This window comes from Trachinotus anak, unplaced genomic scaffold, assembly GCF_046630095.1.
Source record: "Trachinotus anak isolate AG129_WGS33_773 ecotype Australia unplaced genomic scaffold, CSIRO_AGI_Tana_v1 ptg000023l, whole genome shotgun sequence".
In the NCBI taxonomy this organism is placed as follows: Eukaryota; Metazoa; Chordata; class Actinopteri; order Carangiformes; family Carangidae; genus Trachinotus; species Trachinotus anak.
In genome coordinates, this window is record NW_027273874.1 from 5,749,976 (window position 1) to 5,772,823 (window position 22,848).

At 41.8% G+C, this 22,848-nt stretch overlaps 1 protein-coding gene across 4 annotated transcripts in view; it reads right to left on the reverse strand.

Moving 5' to 3' along the window:
• Positions 1-22,029, reverse strand: part of LOC139606765 (diacylglycerol kinase delta) — a 67,033-nt gene extending 45,004 nt beyond the window's left edge. For 2 of the 4 annotated variants that reach the window (XM_071459097.1, XM_071459096.1), the window contains exons 1-3: positions 21,828-22,029; positions 20,383-20,785; positions 18,295-18,399 (exon numbers count right to left, since the gene is read on the reverse strand). In XM_071459097.1, the coding sequence (XP_071315198.1) occupies positions 18,295-18,399; positions 20,383-20,475 (198 nt within the window). In that variant the 5' untranslated portion in view covers positions 20,476-20,785; positions 21,828-22,029. The remainder of the gene's footprint in view (positions 1-18,294; positions 18,400-20,382; positions 20,786-21,827) is intronic. The other 2 variants (XM_071459100.1, XM_071459098.1) reach the window with 1 other exon arrangement.
• Positions 22,030-22,848: the final 819 nt, after the last annotated feature.

Genomic DNA, 22,848 nt, shown 5'->3' on the forward strand with positions numbered 1-22,848 from the left:
TTATCATGATCTTATCATGTGCACGCTTTCACTCATTCATCTGCAAACATGTTGCACACACGCATGCACAGACTAAAAAAAGCACTTGATGCGTCGCTGTAATTCACGACTGTTCAATTACAATGTCATTAAATCTGGTCGTACAGATGAGCTGCACAGTAAAAAAGCTACAGGGAATGAAGTTACATTATTAATACATGAAACTATGAATTCTCTGGAAATAATTGGAAATGTTTCTATCAATCTTTGATCCAAATGTGAACTTTATTATTAGGTAATAAACAGCATCATCATTTTTAACATAAGTCATGACCTAATTCAGTTTTAGGCTGCTGTAAACTAATGAGATCATCACTGAGGTGACCGGAACCACATTGTAAAGGCTGATTTTGATAAGTGCTTACTTATTTATTAGATGTTCCCTGCCTGGTAAACAGCCACATCATGACTTTGACTCCTTGTCATGTGACTGACAATAAAAACTGAACCGAAAAGCAAAGATGACAAAAGTAAAATGGTTATTTCTGTGGGTGGTCAGAACTACAGATTATTCTCATGAAGTGTTCATGGGAAATGTAGTCCGAGCTGCAGCAGGCTGGTTCAAGAGGAGGCTGAAGTTGTTTACGACGACTTCAAACCACAGCACTGCTTTGTGGCACACTGTGCATATCGTTTGTTATGCTGCTATTTATGCACCATACGCATGTGTTGGAAAACATGTTGGCATTTACATGTTTGCACACTTATCTGCATACACATGCTGCGCGCACACACACACACACACACACACACACACACACACAGAGGCACTTCCATGGTGAACACACAGAGGAAGCCACAAACGTTGGATTCCCGCGCTGCAATCTACTCTCTGTTCACAAGCAGATTTACCACAGTGCTCTACCAGTAAGGGGTGTGTGTGTGTGTGTGTGTGTGTGTGTGTGTGTGTGTGTGTGTGTGTGTGTGTGTGTGTGTGTCAGAGAGGAAGCGTTGTACCCTCATTTTCTCAAACACATGCACAAACATATAGACACACAAACACACATGCACAAGAGGTATGTAGGACACTTTGGTGTTGAAAACGAAATACCAGCAGGCACATGGTCAAACACACACACACACACAGACCTACTTTAAATACAAAGAAGCCTTTGCGAACCAGCCACCTCCCTCCATTACACCCAACAAACACACATCTCTTGTTTTACACTCACTCCCCACCTCCCCCCTCTATTCTCCTCTCCATCTTCCCCTTTCTTCTCTCTCTCTCTCTCTCTCTCTCTCTCTCTCTCTCTCTCTCTCTCTCTCTCTCTCTCTCTCTCTCTCTCTCTCTCTCTCTCTCTCTCTCTCTCTCTCTCTCTCTCTCTCTCTCTCTCTCTATTCTTCTTCTTCTTCTCTCACTGCTTACAGTGACATTCGATCAGCTCTTTGTTTAGAAACCCCCCTCCCCAGGATGTGGCTTCTCTCTCACAAACATCAGTTTCTTTCTTGGTAAAACCCTCAGTGCATGTGAAGACCTTTGGGGGTGTATTTGAGTACATGTGTGTGTTAGCGGAGGGACACTGCATGCGTTTTGTGTGTGTGTCCATGTACATGAGGCCTACTTGTGCTTCTTCATTACCCAGAAGAAACAGGGGTATTTGTTGTGTTTCTGTTGAGCTGCCAGCACCTCTGTGATTCAGAGTCTGGCTCAGCGTTGAGCACGATGACTAAGGGAAGAGAGAGTGGCAGACGCAGAGGCAGCGAGAGAGAAAAGGCCGAGTCAGGGAGCGAGATAGAGATAGAACTGGAGAGCATTTGGCGTTCGAGCGACTTGGGGCCGGGTAAGCGCTCATTCCTAATATGATTATAAATCGTCTTGTCCTCATCTTTTTGTGCCAGTTGCGCCCTTGGCCCCGAGTCGGAGAGTCTGAGGGGGAGGAAGCCTCGCTCCAAGCCTGAAAAACCTCTGAAGGCCAACTAAGTTAAGTGCCAGTAAAAAAAAAAAATTCCAAAAACAGAAGCACTGCTGGCTGAGGTTAAAGGACACTTAGATAAAAAAAAAAAAAAGGAAGGCATCAGCTATTAGAGTAAATGCAACAGGATGTATCAACAAAATGCAGCTTTCAAAAGCCGGACTAAGCAAGATTTGCCTGATAAAATCTGCCGGCCTCATCAGCTCAAGGCACAAAGTGGAGCTGGATCAACACAAGAGGGTCCCACCTTCACTAGCTGAGATGCTGTAGATTTGCTTAAATGAAATGAAGGTGTTGCGGGACGGACGGACGCCAGCAGGAAGTCAGGAAGCCAAACTCACACAGGAAGTACAGAATCTGCAGAAAATGAAAGCTGACGTGACTGTTCACTGTCTCGGGCCAATATCTTGTTTAAATGTCTACTGGGATGAACACAAGTGACACAAGTCAATGAATCAATTAGTCGATGCACAGCAAGCAGTCAATAAACTGTTTGTGTCACTTATCAAGAGGAAAAATGTTCTGGTTTCAGCTTTTTAAAGTTTCCTATCACTGCACATTGAATATCTTTGAGTTTTAGATGGTTAACCAGACAGAGACAAACTATCTGAAGACGTCAGCTTGGGTTTCTTCAGCTGGATTTTAAAACAGCTTAAAGCTTTGAGAGTTTTCAGTCAGAGGGTTCGGGTTAGGTGGAGGTTGAAAAATCAGCTGAATTTGTCAAGCAAAAAAATTTACTCGGTAATTCTTGACAAAAAACACTTGCTGATTCCACATTTTTTAAACTGAGGATCTGTTATTTATTCTGGTTTAAATAACAACGTTTGAGTTTTGAACTGATGGTTGGAAAAAACAAGAAATATGAAGAGACGTCATCTCCGATAGGTTGTGATGGACATCAGAAATCATCACTAATAAAAATAATCACTAGATGGCTTATTTGTGATGATGCTGAAATTTATACTTCTCATCTGACTGTGAGGTTATTTTTTATTATGCAATCACTTAATTAATCCAGTCATTAATCCAGATTTAGCCAGTTTGTTAAACTCTTCAGCAACACTAACGGGAAACTCAGGTCAAGATCTTGGAAAAATCTCGTATTTGTTAACACAAGATTGTGAGATATCTCGAGATAATTCTACAATTTCATCACTGATCATGGGAAAAATATATATATACGTTTGTATGCGTGATCTTGAGATGTAAACACAAATGAGGCACAGGCCAACGCAGTTTTACAACAAATATACATCGACCGCTTTCCGTGAGCCCTGTCTGGGCTGTAAACCACTGCTCGACGGCTGAATTAGCACCAGAATAGTGATAACATCTGATTTGTATATAACCTCATTCGCTGAAGACGACCATGTGTGAAACGGTGGTGAGTGTGACACTGAAAATGCTCGGGCCTGTTCCTTATTTGAATTTGTTCATTTTAAAATGATTTGCATTGAGCAACGGCACCTGAAACGCAACAGTGCAACTGGTGTTGGTGTCTCGTAAGAAGGCTAAACTGTTTTGCCATGCAAAAGATTTTGAAACTGTCCTCGAGTGACACAGCGACTTCGAGCCTTCGTAGCGACTCCAGACAGGTTTGACGAGCAATCCTGAGCCTCACGGACTCAAGGTCCACTTACTGGCTTTTTTCTAGAGCACATTTTACAAATACAAGCAAGTAAGAGATCTTTAAGTTGGTGTTGTTTCGTCAAACTGCTGTTTCCAAGGTCACAAAGTCCAAACTGACTGAGCAAACTCCATCCACTAATGTGATAGAGTGGAAATCTATCTATTTATTAATCATCTCACTCTTTCTCTATCAGTCTTTCGTTATGACTGTTACAAATCTCTCTCTCTCACACACACACACACACATACACAGAGTATAAAAATAAAATGTGTTGTTTTTAGAAGGAAAGCCACATCCTTCCAGTGCAGTCACCCCGACTCTCGTTCTCGATCTTTCTCTCTCTCTCTCTCTCGGTTTTACTCAGACTCTGTTTCCAGTAAGATTCACTAATAACTCCGGACGATTTTTTTTTCTTTCCCTTTTTGAAATCAGTGACCTTCTCTGGCCTCTGTACCGACTTCAGTAACATCCGACCAATCAAATCCCACAATGTAATATAGCTGGAAATAACCTGCTTCCTGCTCCTGCCAACATGTCTGCCTCGTGCCGTTTCCCACCTCTGAACGTCTTTCGCTGACCTTTTACAACACCGTGTAAAAACGAGTGATCTGTGTCAGGGGTCTGGGCGGGGCGGCGGTCCTGTTTTAGCTCCTTTTACAACGTGCGGTCACGGTGCAGGTTAGATAGTCTATTATTTGCATGTTGTAGCTCGCCACATGTCAACTCAATGACCTCGTCACTGGCAGCAGTTTTCTAATTATAGCTGCGGTCTCTTTAACACCGAGTACATGAAAAGGATTGTTGAGAAAAATTTGAAATAGCATCTATAAATGCTTATATCATGAAGAATTATCAATAGCAACAGCAGCAGCAGCAGTAGTAGGATAATAAGCAATGTAATGAGGCAGCTAAATTAAAAATGAAATAATAAAAAAAATAAAATAAAATTCTTATACACATCACTGTCAATTTCAAAACAATCAACAGGGCATCCCTCCTGTGTGGTAAACTGCAGGAAGTGAAGCACACGCCTACACAGGTGGATGACATACAAAAGGTGTCTTCTTACATCAGACACTTGCCTTCCTCCTCGTCTGACTTAACCGTCGTACCTTCACGTGGGAAGCGCTGAGCTGTACAGTGCCAGCGCAGGTCGGAAAATACACGTTTACCACAGTGTACGGGGGAGACACCAGACATCGGGAGGTCTGCAACGCTCATCTGTAAAAGGTTCCTGTTTAACACGTTCTTCATTTTCAAAAAACTGGGTCTTAAAGTCATTAAAGTGTTTATAATGTTGTAAAGGTGTTCATCAAGGTCAAGGTCGCATCAATAATCCTATTATGAAGTTTATATTGTGTTAAGTCTTGATTTTTACTGTTTTACAGGAGGCCGAGCTCCCTCCGCGCTGCCGTCATGGCCACTGCTAACTACTGTCACCCTGTGGAGAAACACCTCGGAGACACTGAGCGTCAGCAGTCGGAGGAGAGCGCCAAGGCCCGGGCTGTGCTGCTTCATGAACTCAGTCTCGCCGTCTGACTGCATATGAAGGCTCTGGTTGGCCTCACTCAAAGCCAAAAAAGGCGGCCATCAAAAAGACGGGCGAGACGTGCAAACACGCTCATCGCTGCCTGCCAGGGGCCGGACTGTTTGTTTCAGAAAATTACCTCCACAGTTCCACTTTTGAAAAGGTGTGGGAGCGCAATGTGGAAGAACAAGTGACACGAGAAAACCTTCTCGGCTTATGTGCTGAGTAAGTTAGCAGTCGCCATCTTGGGATCCAGTATCCAGTTTTGAAGTTCCAGTTCCTTAATACTGAGCCCTCTGTGTGTGTGTGTGTCTGTGTGTCTGTGTGTATGTGTGTACTTGTACTTGCTATATAGTAAGGACCAAAATCAAGTATGTGTGTGTGTGTGTGTGTGTGTGTGTGTGTATAGCAGGTAGACGGTTAGCAGAAGCTGTAATAATCCTATTCATTCTAATGACTGTAATTGTAGGAAGTACATGTGTACTAGTGGAAGTAACAGCAGTGAATAGAGCTGACTCTGTCTTTGTCATTCACACACACACACCCGCACACACATACACACCGGGTGCAGTCTTCACATCAAGTGTCATTAACAGATGTGTTTTTTCATGCTGCTGACTCAGACTTAGTCTTCATGTGGTACTTCAAGTCAGGCAATCTGACACACACACGCACACACACACACACAAACACGTTTAAAAAAAAAAAAAAAGCTGATTTTGCAAGCTGCAGTCACAAAGAATAAACTGAATCATAAAATTTATCTTATTTCTCAGGACAGCAGTATTGCAAAAGCAACGCATGTGTGTGTGTGTGTGTGTGTGTGTGTGCATTTGTGTGCGTGTGTATGTGTGTTGTGGTGACTGTCTCTTGCTTCCTGTTAAAGAGGTTTCAAGAGAGAGGCTGACAAAAACCCAGAGTGAGTCTATTTTTGGCCACAGAGAGAGAAAGAAAGATGAAGCGATAAACAGGGTTAAAATAAGAGGAGGTTCACGGAGGCGTAACAACAAAACAAGAACAAAAAAAGACGAGAAATTATCTTTTAAAAAGACAGACAAAAAAAGAAAAGCGGAAATGCAAAGCAGAGAGGAGCACGAGTGTGATAGAGTCTCCTCTTGTTTGTTGTCCTGTTTTAAAGGCCAACACCCTGACAGGATAAACTGTACTCAGAGACAGCAGCAGCGCATCACAGGAAGTGCTGTGGCCTCAGAGTCTCATTAATAGACACACATGACGAGTGAAGGGCGCAGCGTGCACGACGTGCAGCGTTCAGGAGCAATGCGTGTCAGATAAGGGCTCATTTCACACGTTTCTCAACAGAATGTGTCAAACGCATCTCTAGGTTGTTTTCATGTCGCACGTCCTTCAGCTTTTCTTTCATTCAATTCCATTTTTTTATATTCTGGCAAAGGTCAAAAAGAAAAAAAAAGATAAAAATATTCTGTGTGATTCTGCAGATTTGATACCAAATGTAAAGTAAAGTAAAATCATAGTTCCCAATCTTTTCAAGAAATCATTTTACCATTTCAATGACTGGTGCTAAATATAGCTCCCATTTACATTATAATAGTTAGCTTATGCTATATGCTAATGACGAGATTAGGACAGACCAGGATATTCTGAACCTAAACTTAAAGCCTGACTCTACTAAACCTAACTTTTGAGGCATGAAGTTATACTTTATTTCATTCATGACCACCAACTGCAATGAACGGCTGTCTCTTTCTCACCAGACACTGCACTGTAGAACTCTAAAATGTGTCACAAGTCACGTTTCCATCCACATTTAGCGAAACACAACAAATAAAACACAAAAGGAGATGATAAAATACAACCAAGCCCATTTTAATTAATGTAAACTAACTGTAGACAAAAGTGTCATTTACTGAAGCAAACAACTCACTCAAAATGTCTCATGTCCCTCTTTGGAAACTTCTCATTTCACTTCCCGTCTCCTCTTCCCGTCTCCACACAGGTCTGACGTTTTTGCTGCTGCAATTCTATTCACTAGGTCGGTCACGATTCATGTAAGTCATGATTCATTTGATAAGTCTGCTTCCATTGTGCTTTGTCGCATTTCGCTTTTTTCAATACACCAGCTTTTGCACCTCGTCCAAGTGGGAAAACTGTTTTGCGATATTTTCTTCAAATTGAAGATACTCATAAAAACAGGGGGATGAAAACACAATTATAGCGGGCGTAGACGTGTAGCATTGTTAGCATAGAGAGACACCTAGCCTCTGAGCTAGGGGTTTGCTCTTTAATGGACACACAAAAAATTGCACATTGCACCTTTAACTGCGAAGATTACAGCTGAAATGCTGAAAACATTTGCAGGCGTTATGCAAAACATAAGAAAATTCACTTCCTTGTTTATTTTGGAAAAAGAAAACTACAACCGGTGCAGCTTTAGCGAGCTGAGCCAGCTGAGTGAACATCATCACTCACTGACAGGGAGAAGATTTCACTTCAGAGCGTGCGCTTTGTGTTGTCAGTCTCCATTAGCCGGCAGACAGCAGACAGACACAACCACTGACGAACGGTACACACACCTTCCTGCTGATTGATAACACACGTCAGCACATTAGCAGCTCTACACGCAGACACACAAACGCAGATGAATGCACACCTGTCAAGACTGAAATGTGCTCGCTCATTAGCGATAACACAAACACACACGCGGCTGTCCTTGATTGAGAGCACACATTTGGTGACCAAACACACACACACACACACGCACACATGCACACACACTAGAGATATTGTTGTCATCTCATCATTAGCACATTTTCAAAGTGAGTGTCACTATGTAAGACACAGCTGCTGTAGATAACTCTGCAACTTTGTCTCTGTCTCACGCGCTGAAACACGCACACACACTCTTCTTAATGGTGTGTTGCAGACTGAAGCCTAATGGTGCTTTAGACTTTGCAGACACAGGAGGGAGGAGGAATGACAGGTCAAGACGGAGGGGAGAAAGACGGGGAGGTTAAAACTGGAAGAGTGAAAGAAAAAAGGCAGGAAAAAAGAAAAACAGATCGATACAGTGACTGTAAAAGCAGCTAAACTCACCTACAGTCACTTCCCCCTCCTTTTGCTGTTGCTGTAAATCTGTGATGTTCATGTACAGTGACAGTCACTGTGATGTGACATGTGAGGTGAGACTCTTATAAGGTTATAAAAAAAAAAAAAAAAAAAAAAAAAAAAGCAAGTGTTTGACAGATGCATCAACTTGACTCGAAACAAAATGTTCCCAAAGTGACGTTAAGACATTAAAGCAGCTTTGGAAACTGAAGTGAAACAAGAGATATTGTTCCAGCACTAAATCAGAGACTACAGATCTCAGGGTCAACATTTACACATTCTCAATATCCAGGCAACTGATTAAACACCTGACATTTTAGAGAAGCGTCTCTTAAATTACTTTTTAACAAATACTCAACCACTTAAACATTCACTGTTGAAAAGAAACTTGTCTCTACTCTGAACAAACTATAAAATATACTTTAACTTCTTGTAATTTATCGGCTGACATATAAACAGACACCAGTGTATCTGCAATGAGTTAAAACTGACTCCAACTTAAACCACTCTGGAGCCGACACCAAACACTTGCAGCTGAAACATTTTAAGAAAAATTCATGTATCTTTTAATCTGGTTCTTATTCTCATGATTGTGTATTTGTGACAACAAGTCATGCTAACTTTTCTCCTGGTAGCTAGCTTGGTTAGCTACCACCACTTGAGCTACAAAGTGACGGGACGGGATGGGGCTAGCTGGTTAGCATGCTAACTTCAGTAGATACTGTGTCTCTGCAACACAATACACAGACGTCTTTGACAAAACTGTCATTTCCTCACATTCTGTTCATAATCTTAGTTCATTTCTTAATGTTTTAAAATAAAATACTTTTAAACTAAAAGACTTACATATGGCACCTTTAAGTTTGACAGTTCATTCTTGACCTTGGATACAGCAGTTGGCAAAACATTCTCAGCTCAAGGTCCACTTACTCACTTTTCGCAGAGCTTTCGACCATATGACATGGTCGTCATTAGAATGCACATGTTCAAACTTTCCATGACTCTCGCATTTTTTGGACCTCTTGTTGACTGTTGTGCTGCGGTTGACTGCTCGGGAACAAGCCAGTAAATGGCTCCTGAGTTGAGACAGTTAGTCGATAGTATTTTAGGTGTTTTTAAGCATCTTTTATTGATTCAATGAAACACAAATGAAGTGGAAAAAACAATTTAGGTATTAAATCTAAGGAAAATGAAATCCACAAAAAAAAAGTAAAGGCTCTTTTCTCCTTGGTCTGATGGATGTTTATCAATTAGTAAATTAAAAAGTAAATAAGACTGATCACGTCTGCAAGGAAGCGAGAAAGACAGAGTGCGTCACAGGACAAAAAAAAAAAAACCTGACTAATTTGACATGCATAAATGACGGACGAAAAGAAGAAAGAAAATATGAGCGGTATCAAGCAACAGAGTGGACACATGAAGGGAGGACGGGATGAAAGGAAAGGAAGGAAGGATGGGACGATGAGCGATGGAGGTCAGAGAAAAGAGAGAGAGCGAGCATGTAGAGATCAAGGCAGGAGATATAAAGCACAACCAGGTGGCAGCAATGAAAGACAGGAATTGAAATAAGAATGGACACAAAAGATAAACACTGAAAAGATAAAAGGTAAAAATAGAGAGGGGAAGTGAAATGAGAAGCGCCCAAAAAGGGACGTGAGACATTTTGAGTGAGTTGTTCTCTTCAGTAAATGACACTTTTGTCTACAGTTAGTTTCACTTGATTAAAATGGGCTTGGTTGTATTTTATCATCTCCTTTTGCGTTTTATTTATAGGAAACATAACTTACACAAGTGCGTCTAAAAACTGAAGAACCTTTTTTTGTTTTCTGCCCAAACTCTTTTCTTCAGAGCTTTTTAAGGACTTCCTACTTTCCTTGAATGTAAGGTGGTATTTTTGAGGACTTCCTGTTTCATTTTGAGTGTGAAGAGTTCTTACACTACACGATCTGACGTCTCTGGGGGGACATGAGGTCAAATCAATGGAAACTTGGTTGGAAGGCTCCAGTTAACGAACACCAGTCAGTCCAGGAGACAGAGCGACTCAGCATTTGAACTCTGTGTGTGTGTGTGGGTGTGTGGTTGTGTGTGTGTGTTATGTTTGGCTGAGTACATTCACGCATGTATGATTAACAGCCTATGTACAGTAATTTCATTAGAGCAAATCAATAGCGCTCGCTGTGTCCACTGTGGATCATGACAACTTAGCCACTTTACCATAGATTACCTATAAAACACAAGCAGTGATATTGGACATGCTTGGGTGAATGTTGTAACTAATGAAACAGAAAAAAAGCTTTTTGTGGAAACATTCACTGCTCAAACCACGTTTAAGATATGACCATTATATTCCATTATCATGTACCTAATATTACATGAACTACAATAACACAATATACAAACACTGGTTTTTGTTCTGTATCGCTACATTTTCCCAACAGCAGCTAGTTTTTAATGCTCCTTGGGGGAAGTTTGTGCTTATATTGTGTCTTTTGGCTTTTGGCGCACCTGCCACCTGCAGCTACAGTACCTGCCAAGAAACACTTTTGGTGAATATACTCTTCTTGTAACGTCACAATTTCAATATAAATCTACTTTACACTTAAGAGTGAGTCAAAAGAAAGATAGAGAGATACAGTGTCTAAAATCTGACTGACAACTTGTTGATGAAAAGTTGTATTTGATACGCTGATGATCTAAAGCTGGAATTTTTTTCATGCGTTCATGCTTATTATGTAGTTGAAAGCTATTTTCAAACCAGGAAGACAAATTATACACAAAAACATCATTTTTACCGTACACTGCAGCATCTCCAGCTCATGATAAAAGTACGCACCAAACGGGAACACAGCTAAATTTAAGCCAAAATTAGCAGCCAATCAGGAGCCAGATTGGAACCAGGTTGCTAAAGTGAAGCTGAAGCTAATATGAATTCTGAATTTTATTTCACTTGTTATTCCTTTTTTTGCTTCACTAAAGCATATGTGAAAACTACATAATTGTTTGTTGTCGTAGTTGTTAAGACGAGCCACATTGTGGGAGCTAATGGAGCTCTGAAGAAAGAATAAATCTGGCATTTACCCAAAAAACACCAGCTATATCTATTTCATCAAATGGACAAGAACGGCTGCATGACATCCCTTGGCTTAATTCAGTCCCATGTATCAACAAATTGCGGCAGTGAAGGTTGCAACAAACCAATAAAACAGAAAAAGAAGACGAAAGAAGCCAATTTCAGCAATTCAGAAACATTCACAGAAAAAAAAGCTTTTCAGGTGTTTCATAAGGTAGAAAATGCATTGAACATGTTTATTTAACCTTAAGGAAACAATGTGTTTTGTGCAATCTTTGTGCCACCGACTGAACAACACATCTTAAATGGTCAGGCCGCCTCCTCTACAGGCCTGCCAACCTGTTGTGATAGTAAATATGGGCATTAGCGCCTGCTGTGTGCTGTGTACATTTCTTATATAACTGACTCTGGATCTGTCTCGCTGCTACTTTCCACTCTGTCTCCATCGCTCTCCCTCTTCCACTAACTAATTTTCTCTCCTTTGCCTATCTCCATCTCTCTCTTTCTCTCTCTCTCTCTCTCCTCATCTCTTTCCATCACTCCCTCCATCTCTCTCTCAGTATTGACTCACACACTACTGCAGCTGTATCACATCAAGCCAAGGGCATAAATCAAAGCGCACACACATACACACACGTACGCACGCAACACAGGCCATCCCACACACTCATGCACTCTCCTCAAGCCATTTCTGTTTACCGTCCCACACACACACACACGCACACACACACACACACACATCTATAATTCGTCCTCATCGCCGTTGCAGTGAACACCCACACAGATTTCTGCACCGGGAGCGAGATGCAGATAAAAAAGAACAAATATAGTGGGTTTGATTCCAAAGCGCCGTGCAGGAAATCCACAGGAATGGAAAAAAAAAAACAGAAGCGTTACCTGTTGGTCACCCCTCAAAATGCCAGAAATACGACTGGTTATATAATCTGAAGTGGTGCTGCTATTTTAGAAGGAAAAGTGTTTGGTTGGGAAGCAGAGAAAACTTCAGATTTATTGATTCCTCACAACTAAAAATGACATCAAGGTACAAACGCTCCAAAAGCAGTCATAGGAAAAATATTTAAAAAAAGGAATAGGAAAGAAGAAAAATAATGAAATGAATAAAGGGCAAAAGGTTAGATATGATAAAGAAGAGGCTGCTGATGTTAATTTAAATTACATTTTGAATTATTCTTTTTTTTTTGTAGATGTTGTTTTGGAAGGAAAAAGTCTCCTGAGACTGCTGGAGAACATCCAAAATGAAAGTGAGCAAAAGATGAGATGTAGAACACAAATGAGGTGAAAACATGCAGAGAAATGAACAAAAATAGAAAAACGAAAGGAAAAAATAAATTAATCAAAGAGTGCAGGGAAGAGACAGGTAAAGAAAACAAACAGGTGGAGGAAGAAGAGGCGTCTGGGGACAGAGATAGAAAGGTAGAGGAAAAAAAAATTTAAAAAAAAAAGGAAAAGGAGGTGGAAACAAACATAATGAAGGGACAGCCCTTCTCTGTGTGTGTGTGTGTGTGTGTGTGCATGTGTGCACACTTTGATACACATGTCCATTACAGCTTGGGACCGGCCTACTCAAAGCCATACACACACACACACACACACACACACACACACACAGAAGAACACACACAAATACAAAACACACACACAATTCAAAGAAGCTGTTTGCTCTTCCGCCTCATTCTCTTCCTGCGTCTCCTTTATTTTCCACAGTAAACAAGAGCAAGGTGAACGGGAGGAGGAGGAGGAGGAGGAGGAGGAGAGGAAGGAGTGTGAATCCTTACGTAACTACGGCTGGAGTCGAAGAGAGACAAAAAGAAGGGAAGACGAAAGGAGAGGAAGACTGGATTCAGAGAGGTCAATCAGAAAAAGCGGATTAGAAATGACACACGTTAAGTTACAATTGCAACATGCCGAGGCCACATCCACAGCGTTTCAAAAGCGTTAAAATGCAGAATTTAACTGCACAACAGCTGACGGCAAAGACGACAAGGTCCGTAACGCTTCGAGGCTGATAAAACCCAATCAGGTAGCGACCGTGGGTATTTATGTCGTTGTTTCTAAAGGTCTCCGTTTCTGCCCGTCCATACTACAGCTCAACCTGGATTCTTCAAACTAAAACCGGTACAGCAGCGTTGCCAAAACTCTCTAATTTTTGGGCTTGAAAACGCCGGAGTAGTGTGGACGTGACCCTTCCTACACAAGAGGATCACCTCAGATTTAAAGCGACATAAATGACATGTTTTCAGTCATTGGTCTTTTGTGCTTCTTTGTAGTTGTTCTGTTTCTCTTTATAGTTATTTTGTGTCTCTTGTTTCTTGTGATTGTTTGCAGTTTTGTGTCTCTTTGCAGTCATTTTGCGTTTTTGACATCATCTCGTGTGTCTTTGTGCTCGTCATGCACCTCTTTCTAGCTGTCTGCAGTTTTTCTGTCGCCAACCTGTGGTCGTTTCATTTCTTTTCATCAGCTCTTCATCATTTTGTGTCTCTTTGAGGTTGTTTTATGTCTCTTTGTGGACATTCTGTGATCATTTTACATCACTTTAAAGTCATTTTGCATCTCTTGGTAGTTGTTTTGGTTGACTTTTTGATTTATAATAGACACTTCTGACAGAGGCTCTGGCTCATGGCCCCCTGATCCCTTGCCCACCTGGGCCTATGTCCAGAGGCCCGTTCAGTCATCCATCAAGTGCAGGAAACCTCTTCTTTTTTGATCAGTCAGATATGAATGAAGCCATAAATACACGATTACACTTGCAACTATTTCAATAAAAGCTATAACTTGTACCTAGAAAATCCAAAGCCATACACTGCAGCCTTATAAACTTTCATAAAGTCTTAGCATATAGCATTTAGCGTCATAGTATTTAGGTCTTTTTAAAAACCACCTGTAAATAATCAACATTGCTCAGCAGAGAGTTGCTCTGCGTGGGGAGCGGTGAAAATGTCTGACTGAGATCAGGTCATGTGACCGCGCAGCTATGCACGTGGCGTGGTGCGCCGTCCCTGGAATAGAGTCAGGACAGGGTGTCGGATGCATCGCTGTATTGATTACCTATACTGGACTGTGAATTATGCTCCGCTCTGCTATAGTAAAGCATCATATATCTGGATGTAACGTGTGCTATTGATTGGCTGCTGCACACAGAGCTGCAGCGTGTTTTCTGGATTTATGGTGATGGGTACTTGTTGGCACAAAAGTACACAGACTCCCATCTTTATGAGGACATGCTATTTCCTACATTTAGACCCTAAACTATTACAAATGAATAAATAATAAGCTACGTTTTTTCTCTCTCGCCCTCTCATTTTATATTAGTCATAGTCTTGGGTAAATTATGCACTGATGTCACTAAAATTAGAGACAGGCTCCATTACTCTAATGTGATTGCTGAAGAGTAACACTGTCACTGCTGCTCTGAAATCTGATGTCTCAGCATCCGGTTTGTGTGTGCTGCTATTGGACGAGACATAAACTATCAGAGCAACAGGGGCCGCTTTTATCTACTTTGAATTCCTACTGTTGCAAGCTGAGGCTGATTTTATCTTTATTGTAAAGGCATTTAGAATTGTTATTAAGATCTGGGTGTTTTTTTTAATGTTTACATATGTGTTTTGGGGAATTTAGCTTTTAAGTTATACAATATATCTCTCGCATAGTTGATACAAAAACAGGAAATGTGGGGAGAAAGGTGCCTAGGCCGCTGTGACTGTATTTTCTTATTAAAAACAAATCATCAGAGCAAAAAGTGCCCTTTTTTTTTCTCCCCGGCTGCATTGGTTGGGTTGAGTTCTTACAGCCTCTGCACAAACAGGCTGCTGCAAGTCTCAGGTCAAAACCACAAACTGATTCTCACAAAGATATCAAAACAAGAACACACACGCACGGCAAAAAAAAAAAATCAATCTCCATTAGTCTTAAAAATCCAATCTAGGCAGTTAGAGTCTACAGGCCGAGTTTTACAGAGTCAGCCTACTGTCAAATCTCTAAGGTCACATTCACCTTGATTACAGTGCAGACAATACAACAGCGGCAGCAAAACATTTACAGTGTGAGAGGTTGTCACACACACGCCTGGCAGAGGGGGGCTCAGCTGTGGAAACAGCATTCAGTAGCACAACAAATATGTTTTACTATTGGAAATGTGCCTGAATTGGTGAAACCTCTAAGAGTTAACTGCCAAAGTGACTCCTTCCAACTTGTAGAGGCATGCAATTTGAACCATTAATGCCCCCAAAAGCTTGTGTCTACACCCAAAGACATTTAATGACAAACACAAACACATTGCCCAAGTGAAATGGAAATGGCACGCCCGGTCTTCGCAGGCTCTTGCTGCATCTGTACAATTATTTAGCAACCCATCACCGAGGAGCTGAATTAATCTAATAGTGTCAGGATGTCATGTCACAGTTGATAAGAATTAGCACGTCGTTAACAAGTGCGCCAACACACTGCCACTGTGACAAGTGCAGCAACAGGCGGGGGGACGAAATGAGGCGAGGCGTGACCGCGGGCCGAGCGGCAGGGCTGCTCCAATGTTGCTGAGCAGTAAACAACACAAACACACATTACGAAGCACTGTAGAGCACATATGCAGCCGAATACACCAACACAGACGCACACTCCAATACACACATGCACTCACCCACATGTACACAAACAAACAAAGGGACACACAAGCACAGTAATCCGCTCAAGGCATTGTTGTCACCGGAGCGTAATCCTGAAGTCGATGACTAACTAAATCTGAGTCACGTGACTGTAGGTGCACACAATCTAATCAACACACACGCACGCACGCACGCACGCACGCACGCGCGCGCACGCACACACACACGAACTAATCATAGCACTGTTGAGTGTGACTGACAGCTGGTGAATATAAGATATAGAGCCACGACTAGCAGTGGCTTCTGTGGGCCAATAGGAAGGGAGCTGCATGATGACATCACTATACTGGAGTCTTAATTTTGTTTTTTGTTTTTTTTTACTGTAACTAACATTTTTAAGTTTCAGATTTTATTTGTCCAACGGTCAAACAACAACAACATTTAACGACATGAAACCATCAAAATTTTGTGATTTTTTAAAATCTTGATAAATAATTGATAATTCATTATCAAAATAGTTGGCTGTAAATTTTCTTTAACTCAACGAATGGTTTAAAATTGACTTATCATTGCATCTATTATATAAACAGTCTTCAACTTTCTATTGAAGATGCCACTATGTATTTCAAATGTGTATTATCTTATTGTAAACATGATGATGATTATGTTTAATTCTTTTTCGCACTTGTCTCTCACGATACCACACACTTTAATATAATAGAAATAATAAGAATAAATTCAAAAAGCTTATACACAATTAAACTTTATCTACAATTTTCAAAATGCTTTACACTATATTAAATCTGCTTTATTTGTCTGTTTTATATTTTCTTCAATATGATACCATATCATGAAATGGAATCTTTTTTAATTAATTTTAAAAAATTTAATCACTACTTTAAAATAATTAAGTTTCTACTAGATAACTACATTAAATAAATATAAAATACATGTAAAAACATATATAAAAAGTACAGGCAATATTAACGAGACTAAATAAGGTAAAAATATTACTATGTAGTCATGGCTTTCACCTGTAATTCTCTGAACCTGGAACCATGGCAACCTCCTGTAGTTTTCTCCTGCCCTTATATGGGCGCGCACATCAGACCTCAACACAGAACATTACAGCCACGTCCGATGACATTACCCGATCAATACCACACTGATATCCAATATCATTATCTGCTCCAGGAACAAATGCAGCATTATGGGATGTCATCGCCATGGCAACATGTGTTGCCAGGTATCCCGTGTCTCCTATTGATCTGAGGGTGATTTACAGCTGATGGCCAAAGGAGGTAATGGATTTCAAAACCCACACATGCATTATAATAATTTGGGTTGGTGTCATCTGCGTGTTTGCATTTCAAATAGTGCATTTCTCATTGTGGCTATTAGCTCATCGATAACTAATGAGGCAGATTTATGTGTGTGTGTGTGGGTGAGTGTGTTTGAGTATTTTCCAGTAAGGGGCTAATATCAAACCATATGTTACAGTAAGACACAGTCCCAAGGTCAATATGAGGAAGCTATTACTGTGTGATTAGGGCCGATTGGCTGTCAAAGATCTGAACATCACAGCGACTGTAAGAGAGAGAAATGACGCGGGCAGGAAGTGAACCAGGAAGTCAGCTGACCTCAGCAGACTCAGACGGGGTGCAGATAAGAGCAAAGGTTTGATTAAAGCGACGATGAAGTTACACCAGAGAGAGGCAGAGATGATCGAACAGATAAAAGACACAGATAAAGTGAACAGACCCTTCAGTGGGTCGATTGATGCAGTTAACAAGTCAGGAGTTCAGTCCCCTTGAAAACAGTGAGACAGTCATGCGTGCAGCTGTAGATAAAAGCAGGTGTCCTTCAAATGGCTTCAAACCCACAGACACGTCCATTCTTTGGTGAGATGTTTAAATTTTGTATCAATCCTTGAATAAATGAGCAGCCAGCATGTTTAATCAGGGTTCCCAGAGTGGCCCTGATGAAAAATTCCATAACTTTTCCATGACTTTCCCTAACTTAGTCAAGAGCACTTCCATGAACCTAAAAATTTTATCCCTCCCTGGTTCACCAATATGGCTTTTTACCTTGGAGACGCTTGTTTTATTATGCATAAAGTTTAAAAAAAGCTCTCAAAGGGGTACAGCGTTTCAAAAAATGTAGAAAAACAGCAAGAAATGCACTCTCTGCAAAACATGATGGTTGTAAAGTAAAATGATCTGATATCACCTGACAACGTCCCAGAGATTTTTATCCAGTTTCCTGACTTTTCCTGTCAATGTACAGTAATATTCCAGAGTCTCTCTGACCACTGGGAACGCGTATTAATGGATAAAACACAGCAGAGGCCACGATCCCTCCTCCGCACACACATACTCTCTTTTCACTCTCACGTCTTTTCCTACCTTGGCTCTTATTTGTCCCGAGGTCGACACTTTGCGAATCAGTTTGTGTGACGTTTCCTCTTGTTCTCCGTCGCTGTCTGATGACTCTTCTCCGGCTTCTCCAGCCTGAGAACAGAGAAAAAAGAGGAAGAATTATAATTTTTTTTTTTTTTTTTTTTTTTGTCAGGCAAAGATGAGATATTAGCAATGTTCAACATGACAGTGCAAATTAACTGAATTTTTAGGTCTTCACGGCTCAGTGACCAAAAGTCCCTCTACTAAGTAGGTAGTGGAAAAGTTCAGCCATTGACTGGTGAGTTTCACTCTGTCTGCTATTTTAGAAGAAATATCTTTTCTTGTCACTCGTATTGTCTTCACGTTAACATTGGATGCAATTCTGACCACACTCAAAGTGTGAAAAGCTTCAGTTGCATCTATTTACAGATCTGATGCCACAGTTTCCTGTTGGTTCACAATGCCCCACATAACGTTGGTTGTTTCATGAGATCGGAAGCCAACAAGTTGGGCTGAATTGACACTGAACGGACAGAAAAAAGGAGCAAAACTTAAAGATCTGACTGTCAAACATGGCGTTCGTCCTCTCTCATGCAGGAATAACAAATTACTTTTAAAAAGCAGGCGTTCAGTGAGATTTGAATTTCTACAAGAATCAGTAAGGTCATCAGTTCATCTAGAACCTTGACTAAAGCTGCAACGATAATTTGTTTAATCAATCAACACAGAAAAAAAAAATAAATTATAAGCTAATAATTCAAATATTTTATTTACACATTCAGCTTCTCAAATGTGAATATTTTTTGGTTTTCGTAACCGTCCTGAATGATAAACTGAAGACCTTTGGGTTTTTAGCTACTGCAGGAACCAGACATAAATTTAACATCAGAAAGACGTTGGACAGACGTTAAGTTTTAGTTGGAAATTACTGCAGACATTAGGGTTACCAGACATCACAACAGCCAGACAGCTGTGTGTCTGCAGGGTGGGCTTTGTGATGGACATTAGCTGAAGTCCTACCCTCCACCTCACAAAACCTTCACCGAGACCTGGACCTTATGAAAAATCTTCAATTAATCTTGTAAAAATGTAAACTGCTCGTCAGGACCCCGTGTAAAAATACTGAGAACTTGACCTCTGTGCCCTGCTTCAGACTTCTCCATTGATTATTTCAGAGACATTTTTTTCTAGTGTATCCCAGTAATCCTTCAAATTAAGGGTAAAGAGAAGTTTGAATGCCTGGATTCAACTTTTTAGGCACTTTCTGCACTTTTGAAACCACAGCAAATCAAGTTGGATGGAAAAACCAAAATGCACAAACATAAATTGTGACCATCAGATTTTCTCCACCGGTGTGATTTTTCACACACTTACTGAGTCTCTCTTGTTGGAAATGAACTCTTGACTTATTCATTCTGATGGGCACAGTATGAGCACAGGGTTATGTTTTCATTCATCACTTCCTGTGTGAAGATCCAAGCGCTTAAGCCAGTAATAGAGTGAAGATCTATTTCTAATTACATTTTTTTATTATTATCCAAAGGCATTTTAAAGACGGTTCTACAGATGATCGTTGCAGCTGAGTAACTGAACTTGTATTTCATAATCCATAAGGGCTATGTGGGTCTCATTTCCTCTCCAGGATGAGTAGAGTTTCTATCATCTCTACGGGAACAGGCACGTGTGGGATTGAAAAACCGGTCTTGCACAGCTGTAGACCTGAGGTCAAAAACTCTTAACTGACTTTCACAAAGGTATACAGGTTTAAGATTAAGATCATCTGTGTTGCCACGACGCGTTATCTCCCCAACTCGCATTTAAGAAAGGTACTAAATTAGAAATGTGTAACATCTAAAGAATCTTTGAATTGTCTGCCGGTCAAATTACGACGTGGAAAGAGGTTTAAGTTGTGCAATTAACATGCAAGTTTTATAGAAGTGTAAAGGAAAGATAGTGAAAAAAAAAAACCTGGAGGTGGGTGAGGAGTAACTGGCATCTCATAACTGACGGCCTTCACTCCCTGATGTCAAAGTGAAACCATTGCTTCATCCGGACAAAGAAAGCAAAACTTTCTCTGGACTGGACAGTACTTACAATGTGAGTCCTCTCAGAGTCTGCCTGGGGCGATCCCAGCGACTCGCCCGGCTCCGCCACATACAGGACGTTGGGGTTCAGTTTGGACGCCATGACGAGTCAAAGGTGACGGAAAAGAGAGGGAAGAATATGGCAAAAGGGAGAGAGAGAGAGAGAGAGAGAGAGTGAGAAGACACGGGTGTTGAAGATGTAGAGGTGGATGAAAAGTTTGCCAGTGGCAGAGTGGGAGGAGGAGTTCTGAATAAAAGAGGAGAGGAAGAAGAGAAGGGGGGGGGAGTGGAGTCTGGCGAGACGTGAATGCTTGGCTAAGCAGAGGAAGAGAGGAGAGGATGACGAACGGGACGGCAGGCTTCGGGACGCTGCACTCGTCCTCTTTTTCCAATCCCTCTATCCAGGGCCAGCTCTGGAAAAGATGGAGGAATGAATTATTGATTAAGAGAGAAAAGCTCACTGGAGTTTTTATTATTATTTTTTAAATTTTTTTTTTTTTTTAGGAGGGATTGGCAGCTCCCTCGCTGGAAGTTCAGCGCATATGAACAACTGTCTTTCCCCAACTCTCACTAGTTTTTCCACCTCCTTGTCAGTTAAAGAGCTAAAGAGACAACAACTGCCGCCTGTCGTTCTCGCTTCTTCTTTACTCCTTCCTGCATTTGTGGCAAAAGACTTTGAGGTTAACAGTTTAGCCCTGTGTTTTCAAACAGAGCTATGGTGATGCATGGCAGCCCTTTAGGGCAAGTGGCAAACCCACAGTCAAACTATGATGATGATGATGATGACGGTGATGATGATGATGATAAGGGCAAACAAGTGCACAACAGCAGTGATGATGAAGCTGATAATAGGGCTCATTACAGGAAGGCAGCTCTGCATGATACAGCTTGTCCTGCAACTACACCAGATCTGGGAGCAGGTTTTTAAAAGGCAACCAGATGAAGTGAGAGTGTGTGTGTGTGTGTGTTTCCTTGATTACGATGTGGCCACGTTATTCCTAAACCTGTCTGCATCTCACTTCACTGCCCCCCCCCCACCCCCAGCCCCCCGGGGGGCGGTGGGGAGGGGGGGGGGGGACACACACCAAACTTGAGCCCATCAATGTGAAAAACAGACTCCGGTACAAACACTGTGCCTGTTCAATTATATTTATGTGGCTTCCAGGTCTGAAAGGCTGATTTAGCAGAGCGGAAAACGGACGCACAACAGGCTGCCGTGCGCCTCCGCCAGCTCGATCATTCATTCCGTCCATATCGCCGTTTTACCGGCTCTCGGCGGACGCGCAAAAATAAATATCAATATTCAATAATCAATTGGACTCCTGCACGGTCGTCGAACGCGCTCGGTCGCCTCAGCTGTCACCGACGCGAAGGCGTCTGCCAGAGACCTGGACGGCCACCTTCCCCCTGCACAGATAAACCCTCATGTGTCGGTGAAACATGGACATTATTTACCTTCGCCCGGCCGATTTCCTCCTCCTTCTCCTCCGCCGGAGGTCAGTCAGTGGCGGCGTCTCCCGCTCCTGTTGCCCGGCCTGGGTCGCTCGGCGGCCGGCGGTCAGCGGCGGCGGCGGCGTGCGGGTCTCTCCGGTGGTGCTCGCCTTGCAGAGAGAGACGCGGTCATACGCATAGCGTCGGAGCGGATCAGGTAGGAAGAGGAGGGAGGAGGAGGAGGAGGGAGGGAGGGAGGGGGAGGAAGAGGAGGCAGCAGGGGGCGAGAGAGAGAGAGAGAGAGAGAGAGAGAGAGAGAGAGAGAGAGAGAGAGCGGCCGTGTTGAGTCGCTGCTCGGAGGTTAAACGGAGAGCAGAAACACGCACACGCACGCATGCGCTCAGACACGGGCTGAACACACACAGAAAGACACAGAAGCACCAATTAACACACACACACACACACCGATAAGTGCGGACCGATGTGAGGGAGAGCAGCAGGCAGAGCGCTAAGAAAACACGAGTGTGGTGGAAATGCGCTCTCAGTTTCACACCTGACAACATCAGGGCACTTAGATGAGTACAGTATTACAGCCCTGCCTTGTAGGGTTGAAATCGATTAATATGGCATGAAGGCGATTGTTTTCAACCTGCACAGCTGGTTTGAAAGCCCCGCACCTGACTGACTGGGTGAGGACAATGTTATCCCAATGTGTCACATAGACACATTATAGGATTAAATATCATTGAACTACTTCCTTTGTGTTTCCATGTGTTCAAGAATCAAGCATCAGAATCGAGTTCATATTTAGCATTTTCAGAACTAACTTTTTGGGATGAATTTAGATGGTTTTTGCACAGAATCGTCACTGAGTTTCATGAAATCGTTAGATTAACTTTCAACGTGGCTCATAAACAAAACAAGCTCACCTTAAGGTCTATTAAGTAGCTGTTTTCAGTCACATCACATGAGCTTCATCAGTAGATGGAGTTGTCATGGAAATTGTGAATTTCCATTTTCTTGGACACTTTTCTTTTCTCATGCA